General features: G+C 41.6%; 1 protein-coding gene across 1 annotated transcript; it reads right to left on the bottom strand.

Moving 5' to 3' along the window:
- Nucleotides 1-3,103: 3,103 nt before the first annotated feature.
- Nucleotides 3,104-3,817, bottom strand: LOC142171814 (uncharacterized). Its single transcript, XM_075235518.1, has one exon. It carries the CDS (start codon nucleotides 3,815-3,817, stop codon nucleotides 3,104-3,106), a length of 714 nt encoding a protein of 237 aa, XP_075091619.1.
- Between the last annotated feature and the right edge of the window lie 14,940 nt (nucleotides 3,818-18,757).

Here is an 18,757-nt window from a genome sequence, read left to right as displayed (position 1 = left end):
TCTTCTATCTGTGTTATGGCACGATTTTGAATTTGTAGGCCAACGTCCTTGCTTTCGAGCTCCTCTAACGGCTGATTTGTGATAAGGAGGAACTTAACTCCGAGCGGGATCAACTTTTGGCCGAGCAGGACCAAATTGTTGTTCATTTCTTAGAACTGGAAGCTCGAGCTTCTTAGGCCGTTGAGTTGGAGGCTCGGTTGCAGCAAAGCGAGCAAGAAGTAGTGACCCTTAGCCTAGAGGTCGCCCTGTTGAGGGCTCAATTTGAAGAAACTAGGGCCAAATGGGTTGAAGTCTATAATGTCGTTCTTGCTGCATCCGATCGTGAGGCCGCCTCCGCCGAAAGATTATGTAATTTGGAGGTAGCCTTAAACTCCAACGCTAAAGAGTTTACTGTTGCCGAGGAAAAGTATGTCCGATTGGAGGAGAAGCATACAAAGATCATATAGCATAATAAGATCTACAACTCCATTGTCCGTGATTTTGATGTCAGCCTTCGATCTATGAGATCCGCACGGGACAAACTTTCTGCTGAGGTTGGCCAGCTTAAAGAAGAACTTCACCGCCGAGCGGCTTCCCTCATTATTGAAAAAACATCCACTATGTATAACATGAGGAGAAAAACCTTGGAAGAGGCCAAAGCGTGTGTCATTAACTTTGATGCCAAAATCGCTAAGGCTCGTGAGTTAGAGTTAGCTGCAAAAAAGGGTCTTCTGCCCCAGCCTGATGCTACCGATTCTTCTGTTTCCGGTTCTGAGTTTTTGGGAACTGAAGAAGAACCGGAAGGTGATGATGCTGAAGGCCAAAGTTCGAACCGGCGACGGATCTACTCACTTCTCCTGGGGGCATAGATGCTTCTTTTCCTCCGGGTTCCGGAGATGCAGCAGCTTAGTTTCTGCTTTCTTTTTCAAACTTTTGTACTTGTGTTATTTGGCACATTTATTGTAAATAGAGACACTTTTTCGTTCAAGTATAAGTTTTTCTCTTTACGTCCTTTTGTTTAAGTATTTGCGCGAGTTTGCTCTTTGCGTCTTTTTCGTTTAAGTGTTTGCGCAAGTTTTACTATTTGTGTCTAATTGTGCAAGGCTTCGGGTGTATTTTCCCCCGAAAGCATTTGGATTTCGGGCATAAGTTCTTCCGAAATCAACCATTTAACGTGAGGGTTTTTATAAGAGAGGGCCCTCTTATGTTTACACTGCGCTTGAAGAGGATGTCCCATGTTCATTACAGCACTAGCATTTGAAGTACTTGTTTAACTTTCAAATAATAAAATGAATTCATCGTTCAGACAAGAAACAAGATAGAAATAAAAATACTTTTCTTTATTCCTTCCATTTTCAAAAGTACATAAGCATTCGTTGTGCTAAAAAGAAATTGTCATTTCTTGTGGCTAACTTGTACAACTTATTTCTACGGGGCCGACTCCGCAGTCATTGGTCCCGATGATACAACTATATTTTCGGGTTTCATATTCCGGTCGAAGTGGCAGTCATTGTTTCTGTATCCTCATATCATTCCCCCTAGTGTTTGAATGTGAAGAATGCAAATTTGAACACTGGAAGTTTTACAACTTCGAGGATTCCACTAGTGAATTGCTAGATAATCTTCAGTTTGATAACAAACTTCACTTCCCCTTATGAATTTATGCTATCGAGCCAAAAATTATCTAACAATCCCCCAGTGGCTTACACTTGTGAACAGTCGGGTAATCTCTGTTCGACAACAAACTTAACTTCCCGGTAGAAACTTTGCTATCGAGCAAAAGACTATCTAACTCCTCCGCAGTGGTTCTTTGCTTGTATGACTTGTCATTTAACGGTCTTATTGCTGAATCTTCCTTCGTAGTATGCTTTCCGTTGCTGCCTCGTTAAAAATCTTGTTAGAAAAACCCAATTGGGACAAAAAACTGGGCGAAAGGAAAAAGAGTTCAGCACATACTTTCAATACAGGTGATGTTCATCAGCAATAGTATCTCTTGAGTTGTGCCACATTCCAGTTGCTTGGCAACTTTTCTCCATCTTGATTTTCTAACTCGTATGACCCTTTCCCGGTGACAGCTGAAACCCGATATGGGCCTTCCTATGTTGTACCTAGCTTCTATGTATTGAGCTCCCAGGTGTTCTGGGTTACTTTTCTTAAAACCAAATCTCCTACTTTGAAAAAATGGAGGTTGGCTCTTCGATTATATTATCTCTATATTCTCTACTTTTGGGCTGCCATCTTTATAAGCGCCAAGTCTCTGCATTCATCGAGCAACTCAAAGTTGACTAACATTGCTTCATTGTTCGCTTCTTCGTTTGCCCGAAAATTTCTCAAGGTAGGCTCCCCTACTTCCATCGGGATCAGGGCTTCTGCTCCATATACAAGAGAGAAAGGAGTTATTCCCATGCTTGATTTAGTCGTTGTTCGATATGCCCATAGTACACTTGGCAGCTCTTCAGGCCATTTATCTTTAGCTACTTCCAATCTCTTTTTGAGATTTTGTATAATCACTTTGTTTGTTGATTCTTCTTGACCGTTTGCACTTAGATGATAGGGTGATGATGTGATATTTTTGATTTTCAAGTATTCAAGTAACTTTGTGACCTTTGCGCCTATAAATTGCGGCATGTTGTCGCATGCTATTTCTTTTGGTATCCCAAATTTGCAAATTATGTTCTCCCACAAGAAATCTACCACTTCACGTTCACCGATCTTCTGACAAGTACCTGCTTCAACCCACTTAGAAAAATAGTCAGTTAAAATAAAAAGAAATCTTACCTTACCAGGGGCCGGTGGTAGTGGTCCGACAATATCTATTCCCTACTTCATGAACGACCATGGTGATAGGTTGATGTACCAACGATGCATCGCGTTGATATTTATCACATTGCGTAGTGTTGACATTTATCACATTGTTGAACATAAGATTTGGCGTCTTGTTCCATCCGAGGCCAATAGTATCCTGCCCTAATTAATTTTAACACTAAGGAATCTGCGCCTCAATGATTTCCGCAGATCCCTTCATGGGCTTCTCGCATAACATAATTAGCTTCGGAGGCTCCCATACATCAGGCCAACGTGCCTTGGAAAGATCTTCGGTACAATTGACCCTCTTGAAGCTGTATCAAGCTGCTTTAGTGCGCAATGCTCGAGATGCCTTAGGATTTTCAGGCAATTTCTTTTGCTCGAGATAGTTAATAATCTCGTTTCTCCAGTCCCATGCCAAATTAGTTACGTTTACCTCGTAATAGTTATTTGCGTCCAGTACTGAGTGCATAAGATGGACGACCATATCGGAGTCCGCTCCTTTCATCTCCGTGGATGATCCGAGTTTATCTAATGCATCTGCTTCTATATTTTCTTCCCTCAGGATATGCATAATTGACCACTCCCGGAACCGAGCAAGCAGAGCCTGGACCTTCATTGCGTATTGTTGCATGCTTTTCTCTTTGGCTTCAAAGATCTCGTAGACCTGATTTACCACCAACTGGGAGTCGTATTTGATTTCTATTACCTCAGAGTCCAGTCCCCGGGCCAATTCGAGCCTTGCAATCAAAGTTTCATACTCTGCTTCATTGTTAGTTAGAGGAACAGTTCTTATGGACTGCCTTAGGGTTTCTCCCGAAGGCGTGGTTAGTATTATGCTGAGCCCGAAACCCTTTACGTTGGAAGCTCCATCCGTGAATAGGGTCAAAACTTCTGATGTTGACTCCGACACCATCACTGCTTCTTTGGTAGCCAAAGGTAACAGTCCCGGAGTGAAATCAGCCACAAAGTTGGCCAGGACTTGAGACTTAATCGCAATCCTAAGCTTATATACTATGTCAAATTCACTCATTTTGACGGCCCACTTGGTCATCCTACCCGAAAAATCGGGTTTATGAAGAATATTCCGTAGGGGAAAAGTGGTCACCACGGCTATCAGATGACATTGGAAATAAGGCCAAAGTTTTCGAGCGGCGACTACGAAAGCTAGGGCCAATTTTTCCAGATGTGGGTGGCGAGTTTCAGCTCTCGTTAAAATTTTACTAACGTAATAAATAGGAGATTGCGTACCTTCATCCTCACGGAATAAAATAGCACTTACCACTACCTCTGAGACCACTAAGTAGATCAACAATTGTTCGTCTTCCTCCGATTTTGATAGTAACGAAGGACTTGACAAATACCTTTTCAAATCCTTCAAAGCTTGCTGACATTCCGGGGTCCATTCGAAGTTGTTCTTCTTTTTGAGTAGCAAGAACAAATGATGGCATTTCTCTGAAGATGGTGAAATCAATCTGCTCAAAGCGGTCAATCTCCCTATTAGCCTTTGAACCTCTTTTACGCCTGATAGTTGTTCTGGATGTATTCGATGGCTTTGATTTTATTAGGGTTAACTTTGATCCCTCTTTGTGACACTAGGAATCCCAGGAACTTACTGGAACTGACCCCGAACACACACTTCTTGGGGTTAAGCTTCATGTTATTCTTCCTTAAGATGTCAAAAGTTTCTTGCAAGTGCCTAAGATGATCACCTGCGTTCAAAGACTTAACAAACATATCATCTATGTAAACTTCCTTGGTTTTTCCTATTTTCTTTTCAAACATTTTGTTCACGAGCCGTTGATAAGTGGCTCCGGCGTTCTTTAGCCCAGAAGGCATCACATTGTAACAATATGTACCAAAGTTTGTTATAAACGAAGTTTTTTCCTGATCCTCCGAGTTCATCTTGATTTGGTTGTACCCGAAGTAAGCATCGATGAAAATCATTAACTCGTGCCCGGCCGTTGCATCAATCATTTGATCAATGTTTGGTAATGGGAACGAGTCTTTTGGGCACTCCTTATTTAAATCCTTATAGTCTACGCACATGTGAACTTTATTATTATTCTTCAGAACTACTACTACGTTAGCTATCCAGTCAGGATACTTTACCTCTCGGATTGAACCAATATCAAGCAAACGAGTTACCTCTTCCTTGACGATTTTATTCCTAACCTCGGAAATAGGACGCTTTTTCTGTCTTACCGAAGGGATGTTGGGATCCAAGCTTAGCTTGTGCACAACCACTTCCGACGGGATACCTGTCATATCCGCATGCGACCATGCAAAATAATCGACATTAAATTTAAGAAATTCAATAAATCCATACATGAGTTCGGGGTGCAGTCCTGCTCTCAAGTGGAACTTCCTCTCTAGGAACTTTTCGAACAATGCGACTTGTTCAAGTTCTTTCGATGTGGACTTTGTTGCATCTGTCTCTTCTGGTACCTAGAAATACCTTGGTACCTGATAGGATTCCGATGACTCCTCCCCCTGGTTGACTTCGCTCGGCTCAGGAGCACACGCCGGTTCCTTAATTGCTATGTCGCATGCTCCTTCCCTTTGCTATTGGAAACTGAGATTGCATTCATTTCTCTCGCTTCCGATTGGTCGCCTCTTATTTGTTTAACCCCCTCGGGAGTTGGGAATTTTGACAACTGATGATATGTTGATGGCACAACGTTTATCTCGTGCAACCACGGTCTTCCCAAGATGATGTTGTAACCCATATCACCATCCACTACCTCGAAAAGAGTCGTCTTCATCACTCTTTCGTCATTCGTGGGCAGCAGATAAGTGGCTCCGGCGTTCTTTAGCCCAGAAGGCATCACATTGTAACAATATGTACCAAAGTTTGTTATAAACGAAGTTTTTTCCTGATCCTCCGAGTTCATCTTGATTTGGTTGTACCCGAAGTAAGCATCGATGAAACTCATTAACTCGTGCCCGGCCGTTGCATCAATCATTTGATCAATGTTTGGTAATGGGAACGAGTCTTTTGGGCACTCCTTATTTAAATCCTTATAGTCTACGCAAATGTGAACTTTATTATTATTCTTCGGAACTACTACTACGTTAGCTATCCAGTCAGGATACTTTACCTCTCGGATTGAACCAATATCAAGCAAACGAGTTACCTCTTCCTTGACGATTTTATTCCTAACCTCGGCAATATGACGCTTTTTCTGTCTTACCGAAGGGATGTTGGGATCCAAGCTTAGCTTGTGCACAGCCACTTCCGACGGGATACCTGTCATATCCGCATGCGACCATGCAAAATAATCGACATTAAATTTAAGAAATTCAATAAATCCAGACATGAGTTCGGGGTGCAGTCCTGTTCTCAAGTGGAACTTCCTCTCTAGGAACTTTTCGAACAATGCGACTTGTTCAAGTTCTTTCGATGTGGACTTTGTTGCATCTGTCTCTTCTGGTACCTAGAAATACCTTGGTACCTGATAGGATTCCGATGACTCCTCCCCCTTGTTGACTTCGCTCGGCTCAGGAGCACACGCCGGTTCCTTAATTGCTATGTCGCATGCTCCTTCCCTTTGCTATTGGAAACTGAGATTGCATTCATTTCTCTCGCTTCCGATTGGTCGCCTCTTATTTGTTTAACCCCCTCGGGAGTTGGGAATTTTGACAACTGATGATATGTTGATGGCACAACGTTTATCTTGTGCAACCACGGTCTTCCCAAGATGATGTTGTAACCCATATCACTATCCACTACCTCGAAAAGAGTCGTCTTCATCACTCTTTCATCATTCGTGGGCAGCAGGATTTCTCCTTGGGTTGTCACACTTGCTAGGTTGAACCCGACGAGGAGTTTTGTGGCCAAAATGATGCTTCCGATGAGCTTGGCTTGCTCCAACACCCTCTATTGTATGGTGTTGTCCGAACTTCTTGGGTCCACCAAAACACGAATTATTTTAAAATCTAAGACATTCAAAGAAATTACCAATGCATCATTGTGCGGTAGAAGAAATCCATCTGAGTCTTCCTCCGAAAAATTAATGTCATCTTCAGCGACTTCCCAGAGCCTCTTGTTGTGGGTCACTAACACCTTCATCTTTTTTGTTGTCGAGAATATAACCCCGTTAATCTCGTTCCCTCCAAAAAACATGTTGATCGTCAAGCGCGGGGGAGTTTCTCTTGCTTTTGAAGGTTCTGCATTATCACGATTATGACCGTAGTTGTTTTTAGCCCGGTCACTTAAAGATTCCCTGATATGGCTGTTTTTTAACAATGTCGCCACCTCTTCATGCATATGCCGACAATCCCCAGTCTGATGATCGTTTGTCCTATGGTATTCGTACGATAAATTAGGATCCCTTTAGTTGGGATCAGATCTCATTGGCTTCGGGAACCGTACTTCTTTAATATTCCTCATAGCCGACACCAGCTCCACTACGTTGATGTTGAAGTTATATTCGGAAAGCCTGGGGTAGGAAGAATCTTGAGAACCTGACGTTTCCTTGTTCTGCAATGACCAGTTATTTTGGCAAAGATCAGCTCTCCTATTGGTGGCGAATCTATTCGCTGACCGGAAACCTTTGTCGTGTCCTTTGGCCCGTTCATAGGGCAAAAATCGACCCCTTGAAGATCGTTGATCTATGTCGAAATCATCTTTCGATTTCTCTCTGTTCTTGTCCCGGTCCCGACCTTTGGCCGACGTCAGGAAATCTAGCTGATCATCCTCAATCCTTATCTTAGACTCGTATCGGTTGTGAATATATTCCCAAGTTGTTGCCTAGCACTCGAGCAAATTTTCTTTCAACTTCTGGGAAGCATCAGAACTTCTAGGATTCAAGCCTTTGGTAAATTCTTTAGTCGCCCACTCGTCCGGTACGACCAGTAGCAACATCTTTTCCTTCTGCAATCTGGTCACAAACTCCTACAACAACTCGGACTCTCCTAGTGCAATCCTAAATATGTCGGCCTTTTGGGCCCGTACCTTTCTGGTCCCAGTATGTGGCTTGATAAAAGAGTCTACGAGCATCTCGAAGAAGTCTATGGAGTGCTCGATAAAAAGTGAATACCATATCATGGCTCTCTTCGTAAGGGTCTCCCCGAACTTTTTCAATAAGACTGACTCAATCTCGTGGGGAGATAAATCGTTCCCCTTCACTGCCGTTGTATAGTTGGTGATATGCTCATGGGGATCTGAAGTCCCATCATACTTTGACACATCTGGAATTTTGAACCGCTTCGGGATCAACTCTGGTACCGCGCTCGGTTTAAACGACAAGTGTGTGTACTTCTTTGAATCCGACCCTTTCAGCACTGGTGGTGCACCCGGAATTTGATCCATTTGGGCATTTATCTCCCTCATGAACCGCATGAGTTCGGTTTTAAAAGGATCATTCTCATTGTTGTTATCGGGTCCACCACTGTTCCCCCCGGCCCTGTCAAATCCGAATTTGCCCCTTGGGGTGTTGTTATTGACCCTCTGCGTTGTCTAATTCGCGGGAGCACCAGGAAGAACTATACCTTATCCATTCACATTTTTGGAAGCACCCGACAACGCCTGCTTTAATTTTGTCATAACCTGATCCTGTCGTGTGAGATGACCTATTATGGCCTCTTGTTGCTCCTTCAAGATCCTTACTGTTTTGACGACGTGCTTGTCTTCAATATCATCGGGAGTTGCCTCTTGAACATGTCATGGATATCGGTCGTCGTGGACCGACGTGGTCTCGTTCCCCTCGTTGTGGGTATCGCTGATGGAAACTTCTTGCTGAAGTTGATTTCCTTGGCTCTCAATATTGTGTGTGTTGTTGACATCATTATCTGTTAGTTTTAATGATTTTTGCTAAGAACATAAAATCAAACAAGTTAGTAATAGATGCAGGGATCAATTCAATTACACGACTGTCTATGCCTCACGGTGGGAGATATCACGCAAACTCACACCACTAATTTAGGTTGCGAGGCGGTCGATGCAATAATAAAAACCCAATGCGAGTCGGGGTCGATTCCATATGGAGCTTGACGTGGGATTAGGTATATACCTAGTGTGAATGTATGATATGCCTAAGATTACACTTTCACATTTTCAATTGTTGTTTCTACATCTATTTTTACGCTAATGCTTGTAATTGTAAAGCTAAGAGACAATATTTTTGGTTTTGGTTGTTTTTCAAGTTATAAAATATCTAGGGTTGCGACTTCCGTCTAGTTGGTTACCTAACAGATTTAGAGCTTTAGGGCATGTTTGGTTGATCGGGATACAATATAGCAATCACACGCAATTACTCACTTTATACCTTTCGCTAGTTTGAATGATTTTTCCCAATTTGGCTTTCTCAAGTCCAAATGGGTATCTCACGAAACAAGTGATAAATGCTCAAGTCGGGTCTTACTATCTCTAGATTCGACCCTTTAATTGGGTTATCAATTTCTTGAGTTTACCTCAATTTCTTGTTAGCCAGTTTCTTAGACTTAGTCTCACTTTCTCAAGTATAGACTAAGTCAATTAGGCATGAATCAATGTTTGCAACCATCAATTCTCAAATTCAAGCAAAAACTAGGCTAAATATCATATAACCAATCATAAATAAGCCCAAAATCAATCACCCATTAAGTACCCATACTAGGGTTGGGTCACAACCCTAGCTAAGGGTTTAAGCTACTATGGAAAATGAAGAAATTAAAGAAGAAACTTAGATAAAAATGTATAATAATTGATTAAGGAAAGAAAATCTAATGTTTAAATGCCAAACTAGTACAAAGTTACCCAATACAGTAAATAAAAATGGCTCTAAGTGTTCAGGTGAGCCCAAATTAACCTAAAAGTGACAAAAAGATCTATTTATACAAAGCTGAAAATATCTGACAAAATTACCCCTACGAAGGTTATGCGGCCTCACAATTCTGTGTGTGGTATGCACTTTGACACTGACTGATCATGTTGGATTTCTGCGGTCGCAGTGAGATGCGGCCGCACTTCCTCTAATTGTGCAGACTGCACATTTCTGAGTGCGGCCGCACTCTTGCTCTTGGAGTGGATCTGGGCTTCATTCTGCGGACCGCACATTTATGAGTGCGGCCGTATTTTGGGCATCCTGCGGCGGCACAATAATAGTGCGGTCCGCACATCTTCAAGCTCCCCAACTACAAGTGTTTGAATCTAGTCTTTTGCGGCCGCACACTGTGAAAACATTATATCAGTGCATCTTTAGAGTTTGCGGCCGCACATAGTATTGTGCGATCCGCACTGTAGCCCTTTTTTGCCTTGTTTTATTTCTTGTCAATTTTACTCCTTTTTGAGTTGATTTTCACTTCTTTGGCTCGGTTCCCAATATTCCTACAAGAAAGCACATTTCATTAGTTCTCGGGAATACCTTTAAGCATTTTTGAGCTAAAACGTAAGTAAAAGAGAGCAAATAAGCGGTCAAAATCCCTACTTATCAACTCTCCCAAACTTAAGCTTTTGCTTGTCCTCAAGCAATTAAGGCAGGTTCCCACCTCCACTAGAAAAGGGCTATTTTAGTTGGCCTAAGCTAAATCAAACACAAATCAATTGGGACCAACAATTACCCACACGCTCATGAATCATTAACAAGCCTATGATTTTAATCTTAAAGCACAAATGGCTCTAATGTGATGCTTGAGTATCAAGGGTTGACTTTGTTCATCAAGGAAGCTCGCACTTTCATGCAGGTCACCGTGGATCCCAAACTCCTCCTCATATACTCTCCAGAAGCTCATATCACTCACGAATGAAGAATTCAATTCAATGACTCAAGAAAGATTCACTCATCACTTTCAAAAGAATGTCACAAGCCCGACTCTAAGTACTATATGCTTGCCCCTCATGTAAATCACCACTAATGTTAGCTTGCTCGGCTTGAAATCACTTAGGGCTTTTTTGGCATGTAATGAAGGCTTTTGGACTAAGGAGGGAAATATCGGAATGAAATTGGTTCATCTTTCCTTTAGCACTTCATATTCTCTTTTTTGGCTCTTACTTTGCCGACTCTTTGAGTCATTTTCTTTTCCCTTAGGGGGGATTAGAGTGACTTGACATCACTCTTTCTTTGTCATGCTATTCATACTTTCCTTCTTTATTTTCTCCATGCTTTGAACTTTTTCTTTCTTTTGCATCTTTTCAACCCTTTCACATTATTCACTTTCTTTTTGTGTTTTTCTTTTGTTCTTCCTTTCTTTTTCTTTGCCTTTTCTCTTCTTCATTTATTTTCCCTTTTTGTGCCTTGAGACCATCTTTGAAATCCTCGTCTCACCCCCAAACTTATATTTTTGCCATTTGAATCACATGAGTGCTAAAGAAAGTTCGGGTGCCAAGAGAGAGTCACTATAAAACGGGTAAAGGCTTGTAATGTGGTTATCGAATAAAAAGGCTTTAGGCTCAAAAGGGTTTACTAAGGATGATATCATTGGTGGGCCATGGAAGGTTTCAAAACGAGTCAAGAAAAGCCTACAATCACTTTTCAAGCTAGGCTAACATAGCATTTCGCCTAGAAACACATTCGGAGCAAGCTCTAGACCACTTGCACGGGTACTTGAAATTGTAACAAAATACCTCACCTCTCACACAACCGGATTGTCAAAGAGAATAGAGTCGAGGTCCCGCAACAAACTCATTCAAGATTGAAAATCGCTAATGGTTCAACTAAACTACCCGATGATTACCTAAGTCAACACAAGAGTCACAAGGTCACTAACTAGGGCTATTTCTTTACAAAAACTTATTTTTGACCATAAGCGTGTAGTTAAGTGTGTTTGTACTAAGTAAAGCATGCTTGACTTTTATTTATTCGTTAATACTACTTGTTTCTTCCAAATCATTAAAAACTAACTCGATCCCTTAAGAAGGGTATCACGCCATCTACCATTGGGAAGAGACACCCGGTTCACACAAGACCCACCTTTAGAAAGAACTGTAGCATTAAGAAAACCAAAGGCTTATTGTTCACTAAAACATAAAAAGAAGCTAACAAATCAAAAAGAAGCTAATAAAGTAACTAACAAGCTATACTATTAAGAAAACAAAATGAAGAAGCTATGAAATAAACTACTGAAAGTAAGGCAAATGAATATACAAACCGAGGGGAATTGAATACATACAAGAGGGATGAATATATACATAATGAGGGAGAAAATAAAAATAAAAGAAAAGGAATATTAAAGTTATTACAGGCCCAGAAGTAATCAAATGTCATCACAGTCATCCAAAATGAACCAAAATAGACCACCCCCCAGCATAAGAACAAGCATTGTCCTCAATGCTTAGAAAAATCAAAACAAAAGAGGGTAGAGAGTAAAGAAAACTCCCTATCTGGTCTCAGGGTGACTGGCAGCATTACCACCCTCAGTCTCCTCAAACTATATCTTATCATCACCGGGCTGAGGGACAACAGGGTTGGTGAGTATCTGAAGCATCTCCTCAGCAGTGGGGGCAGTGAGATTTGGCTCGTCAGACTAGCTAGCTAGTGCCTCTGCTGATGGTGCCTCTGCTAGGGGTGGGCATAAAATCCGAAAAACCGAATTCTGAATCGGACCGAATTAATTCGGTATTTCAGTTTTGGTTTTTTCGGTATTTCGGTATTAAATTTTTGGTATAACGGTACGGTCCTCGGTATTAAGATTTTGATATTTTGGTATACCGAAATACCGAATTTATAAAGTACTCCATGTGCTTCCTAATTCCTAATTCCTTGTCCTACACTGCCCTAACCCAACCCAAAATTTTAAGTTTATTTCTAGCCCAATAACTCAAGACTAGGCCCAAGTCCATTACTCTCTTAGTCTTTTCCCCTTATTTCTAAGGATTGGAATTAGAATTAGGTTTCTCAATAAGTGAAGAACAGATCGGCTGTGAGCTTGTGGCTGCGAGTGTTGCGACTGCGATAGAGACAACGTCACAATGACTTAACGACCTCGGCGCCGACGACTCTCAAGTGTGACTGCTTGTTTCCTCATTTTTAACCTTCAATCTTCAACTCTTCAACAGGTTCACAACTTCTTCATTCTTCAATCTTCATTAAGTTAGTACGTTGAACAATTGACTCAAGGATAATATAGTAAGTACAAAATTAACATTTTGGTGTCTAGTTTATAGTTAAGTCGTGGAGACTTATGGGTAGTTGGACGCCATATACACAATACATTTTATCACTTGGCCTGGGTGAAATTAAGAGGGAAAGAACTAACTTATTTGCTATCTGCAACTTGTTATTCAGCTTTTCAGTAGTTTGGGTGTACACAAACAGATTTAAGGGACTATTTTATCGTAGCTATTGTAGTTTCTACTGGGTCTATTTTCCTTAAGCATTGTGATACTAAACCAAGTTGTTTATTTACACTTATCTATTTGTATGACATATGTATTAGGTCGAATTATCTTTAGATATGGAAGATAATGGAAGCACTACTACCATTGTTTGATCCCTTTGGCGTATAGTTGTAGTGGTGAGTTTAATATTCTATTTGTTTGGCGATATACTTTTGTAGTTTTTTTTCTTTTATCATAAAAAAATAATATTCTAACTTATAATTTTATCTTCTTTTTTTAGGTTCAAGTTCAATAATGCCCCGTGCTCCTAAAGTTGATTCGAGAGTCGAGACTATTTATGTTATTTTGATTTTTGAGAATTTGTTAAACTTATTTAAGATTAATGTGTTAGACACTTAGACTTGTGGTGTTATGGGCCAGTGTTCTTATCATTTTATTTTGATGTTAATGTTGTTGCTGCCCTGCTTATTAGTTAAACTTACAACTTTATGTTTGGCAGAATGGCAGTAACCAGTAGGTTTGCAAACTTTGCATAATTTTATTGCTACTGTGAGCGTGACACTTTAGCTGTTATTACTTATTGGTATAAACTTGAATTCTCTCTGTTTTTGTTGCATTGTGTTTAATGCTGCTGCTACTCGTTAGTAATTTTTGCATGATGCATCTATGTTTTTGTTGCATCTGTGTAAAGTGTAAATTTGAATTAACAATTCTGCTGCTGGCTGGGCTGCTGCTCAGAGTTCAGTATGATTTTGCAGTCCATATTTGGTTTTAGTGGTGCTGACTGATGATGCCTATGGATTTGATTCATTTAGGAAAGATTTTCCTTTTAGTCAGAATCTTTCGTTTCATATTAGTATTAAATTTAGTCATTATCATTATCATTTTCAAAGGAAAGATATTACTTATTAGTGGTGCTGAATGTTGATGCCTCTGGATTCTATTTCCTTTTAATAAGAAATGAAAGGAAAGATTTTCCTTAATTAGGAATGCACTGAAATTTTATTTCTGCTTGCTAACGCTCTTAGCACTTAGCAGTACGTGACACATGAATATGTATCAAACCAAAACCGTACCGAAACAAAATAAGAAATACCGAACCGTACCGAATTAATTTGGTACGGTATTTGGTATACACAATTGATAAACCGAATACCGAAATACCGAACCGAAATTCCTAATACCGAATCGAAATACTGAATGCCCACCCCTAGCCTCTGCTGATGGTGTTGTTGGGTCAGCTGGTACTGATGGATCTGTCTCCATTAGTAGGTCAAAAGGAAAATCACCTGATGTTGCTATCTTCGTCACCTCATTTCTCAAACTCTCCACTGCTTTCTTTGAAGCATGGGATTTCCTCATCTTCTTCACCTTTCTTGGTCAACTCCTCAATAGCACCCCCCCCCCTGAGCCACCAGTGTATCAATAATAGTCTTCTGGTTGTCCAGAATCTTCTTCAATATTTCCTCCACTGATGGAGGGACATGTGGTGCTGTTGGGGTAGAGGATTGTGCTGCAACAATACTGGATATGTCAGACAACTTAGAAGTGGCTGTCTACATCCAGTTGTTAAAGCTCGCCAAAGTATGGGAGACTCGCAGCGTAGTGAGAGGATAAGTGAATGAGGCTGGCACTAGTACTGCAACTGATGTCCTAGAAGATGAAGGTGGTGGCATTGCGGCTGTCCCGGTGGAAGGCCCAACTGCTGTGGAAGGCATGGGAGTTGTAGATGGCTCAGCAGCAGCCTCGGAACCCACCATCGATAGCTCGTTAGACTGGCCAACGGTGGTAGTGACCTTACCCTTGAACTTTGGGTTGTCAGCACCCTGCAGGTGGTACCATGAGAAAGGCTTCTTGGCCTTTACTTTTGTGTCATATGGCCTCGCCTCCACCTTGTCATCATTGAAATACTTTGTGAGGGTGTTTGGATAAGGGTAGGACTTTTTACTTTTTCGGACCGCTAATATGATGTTGGTTGACATGATGGCACCCACATTGATTGGGTACCCCACCATAATAGAAGCCACCATAACTACTTGGGGAAGTAGGAGGTTTTTCTCATTTAAAATCGGATCAATCCGGCTACACACAAAGGTTTGCCACCCTTTAGCTTCAAAATTGAGGGTGGCTCGGAGGATAGGAACTCTTGCTGTAATCCATGGTGGTGATGGTCCTCGGGCGGCCAAAATCTCAGCTATCCAAGGGCGAGTTGCATCACCCAGAGCCAACTTCTCTAGGTACTGGACTGCCTCCACTTCTTCAAATCCCACATAAGTGTTCAAAGAGTAGGCGTCGAAGCAGACTTTCAAATGTATCACCTTTGTCACTTTTGTCCCCTTCTTGATGTGAGCCACATTTGCGTAGAACTCCCTGACCAAGTGATCATTTACATCGATGACACTGTGGGTGAACCACTTCCACCCCTCTACCATCATCTGGGACATCATCATCATCGACATCAATAGCTACTGGTGCTGGAGGAGTAGGTATAGGATGGCTCAGAACCCTGGCTTCCTGCATCAGAACCCCCAGAAGAACTAGATGTAGGTTCGTTGCGCAATTGATAACGCCCAGTGGGTTAGGATGGTTGGGACTGGGCCTAAGGTTGGACCTCCATTGAATGACCCTCGGAGGCTTCCCTGGATGGGGCATAGGAACTAGATTCTGAGGGCTTTGTGGCCCTTCCTCTCCCGGTGGTCGGCGTTTTAGCAATAGGCCTTGATTGTACTCGTAGAGGGTGAGTGCCTTTTCCTCTGCCTCGGGAGGATTCACCTTTCCCTTTTTATGTATCGCCTCCACCACGTGATCTAACCATTGTCTGCAATACAAGATACATAGGTCAGATGATTTCAAAACAATTCAAACATTTGCAGCACAACGGTGATCAAATGAGACAGTGCGGACCGCATAATTTTGAGTGCGGTCGCAGACTATCTAGTGCGTACCGCACAATTTTAAAGTGTGGACCATATGATTGTGAGTACGGCCGCACATCCTGAAGTGCGGACCGCATAATTTTGAGTACGGCCACACAAGTCCAATCTTGAGATACTGATTCCCTTAAGTTCAATAGTACGGTCGCACACATTTTTATGCGGAAACACAATTTTGAGTGTGGTTCGCACTTTTCAAGAACAATATTTTCCCTAATCAAGTGGTATGCGGACCGCACAAATTTGTGTGCGATCGCACGATTTGAACATTTATGACAGTAAGGTTAGGGTTTATGTAATATTTCATAATTTAGACATGGCATGCATAAATTAACATGATTAATGGTCTACCAAGTCCCTAATGAACATATATGAAACTACCCACATGAGTTTTTAGCACATATTAAGCACATTTGACATTTTTAGGCCTAAAAATAACTAAGCTAATCAAATAAAACAAAAATAAAAATTAAGAAAAAGGGACAAAAATCTTACATGGATTGAACATACCAGTAATGAATGATGTAGGTGAGAAACTAACTTGATGAACTAAGTGTGATTTGTGAACTATTTTGTGATGCACAATGTTTTCTTAGCGCTTGGAAATCCAGAGAGCGTAAAATGTGAATAGTGTTGGAAAGCCTTATTTATAGTTTAACCAAGTCGGTCAAAACGTTAGGTGAGTACGGCCGCACAATTTTGAGTGCGATCCGCACTCTTTGCCTGCTCTTTGAGTTGAACTTCTGCGGTCCGCACAAAAGTGAGTGCGGCCGCATAAATTTGTGCGGTCCGCACAGTTTTGTGTGCGGCCACATTTTGGCCAATTTTCTGCAAATCCAAACTTCAGAGAGTTCATGTTTTTAGGTCTCCAGTTGTGCGACCGCACAAAGAACTGTGCGGCCGCAGAGCCTTCTCTTCGGTTGCAAGCATTTTTGTGCGGTCCGCACAAATTTGGTGCGGTCTGCATAATTTCAACACTTGGCTAATTTTTTCAATTATTGTCCCTGTAATGCATACTCATTCCTACAATTCACTTCAAAACCAGTTAACTCAATACAAAACCTATCTAAAAAGGAAGAAGATGAAAAAAATAAAAAGAAACATGGGTTGCCTCCCAAGAAGCGCCTGATTTAACGTCGTGGCACGACGCATGTTACCATCAATCACTTGAAATGAATCAACGCCACAACGTGGCCATCATCAACCTTGCCAAGATAATGTTTTACCCGGTGACCATTGACTCTAAATACTTCATCATTATTGTTCTTTAAGTCTAATGCACCAAAGGGTGTCACATGCACAACCTCCAATGGACCACTCCACTTGGACTTCAACTTTCCCGGAAACATCCGCAACCAAGAATTGAATAATAGCACAAGATCGCATTCTTTGAACTCCTTATTTTGGATGTACTTGTCATGGAGGTACTTTATCTTGTCCTTGTTCAAGGACGAACTTGAATATGCATGGAACCGAAATTCATCAAGCTCATTCAATTATGCCACCCTAAAGTTGGAGGCAACGTCCCATTCAAGATTAAGCTTCTTGAATGCCCACATAGCCTTATGCTCAAGTTCCACCGGTAGGTGACAAGCTTTCCCGAACATTAGCCGATGCAGAGACATACTAATCGGTGTTTTGTAATCCGTCCTATAAGCCCAAAGAGTATCATCAAGTTTCTTTGACCAATCCGTTCGGTTGGCATTGACGATCTTTGACAAAATACTCTTGATCTCCCGGTTGGAAACTTCAACTTGCCCGCTTGCTTGAGGATGATAGGGGGTCGACACTTTGTGAGTAACACCATAATTTGTAAGTAAGGTATCAAAAGCTTTATTGCAAAAGTGCGATCCCCCATCACTAATAATGAACCTTGGAGTACCAAACCTTCTGAAGATGTTCTTTTTCAAAAATGCCACCTCACTCCGAGATTCATTGTTGGGCAAAGCCACGGCTTCAACCCACTTTCAGACATTCCAGAACTTCCAATATGTAAGTAGTCCCACAGGAGCTCATGAATAGACCCATGAAATCAATGTCCCACACATCAAAAATGTCAATCTCCAAGATGGTGGTGAGGGGCATCTCATTTTTCTTAGAAATCCCATAGGCCCTTTGACATTCATCACAACGCTTGACGAGATCGCTAGCGTCCTTGTAAAGAGTAGGCCAATAGAATCCACAACTCAACACTTTTGTTGCCATTCTAGATCCACCATGGTGACCACCATATTACTAAGAGTGGCAAGCCTCAAGAATTTCCATTTGTTCCTCCTCCGGTACACATTGTCGAATCACACCATCTGTACAAATCCGGAAGATATAAGGCTCATACGAATAATTGTCAAGGCAATCCTGTTTGAGCTTCTTCCTTTGGTTTGAAGAGAACTCATTCGGTACAATGCCACTCACAAGATAATTGGCTAAGTCAGCGAACCATGGCATCCCGATCATAGAAATGGCTAGGAGTTGCTCATCGGAAAATGAATCATTTATCTCAAGGCCATCATGTGGCCTCCCCTCCTCCTCCAAACGAGACAAGTGGTCGGCCACTTTGTTTTCACTACCTTTGCGGTCTTGAATCTCTAGATCAAGCTCTTGCAAAATAAGCACACACCGCATTAGTCTTGCTTTAGAATCTTTGTTGCTTATCAAATATCGAAGTGCCGCATGGTTGGTGCGAGCAATCACCTTTGTACCCATCAAGTACGGGCGAAACTTCTCTATAGCAAAAATAATAGCAATGAGCTCTTTTTCGGTCACTGTGTAGTTGACTTGGGCA

Source organism: Nicotiana tabacum, chromosome 17, assembly GCF_000715075.1.
Source record: "Nicotiana tabacum cultivar K326 chromosome 17, ASM71507v2, whole genome shotgun sequence".
Taxonomy (NCBI): domain Eukaryota; kingdom Viridiplantae; phylum Streptophyta; class Magnoliopsida; order Solanales; family Solanaceae; genus Nicotiana; species Nicotiana tabacum.
This window is presented reverse-complemented; position numbering and strand designations above follow the sequence as displayed.

What these genes read in the sequence shown, in the direction of transcription:
- LOC142171814 (XM_075235518.1), bottom strand. Translation starts at nt 3,817, where the DNA reads ATGAGTGAATTTGACATAGTATATAAGCTTAGGATTGCGATTAAGTCT.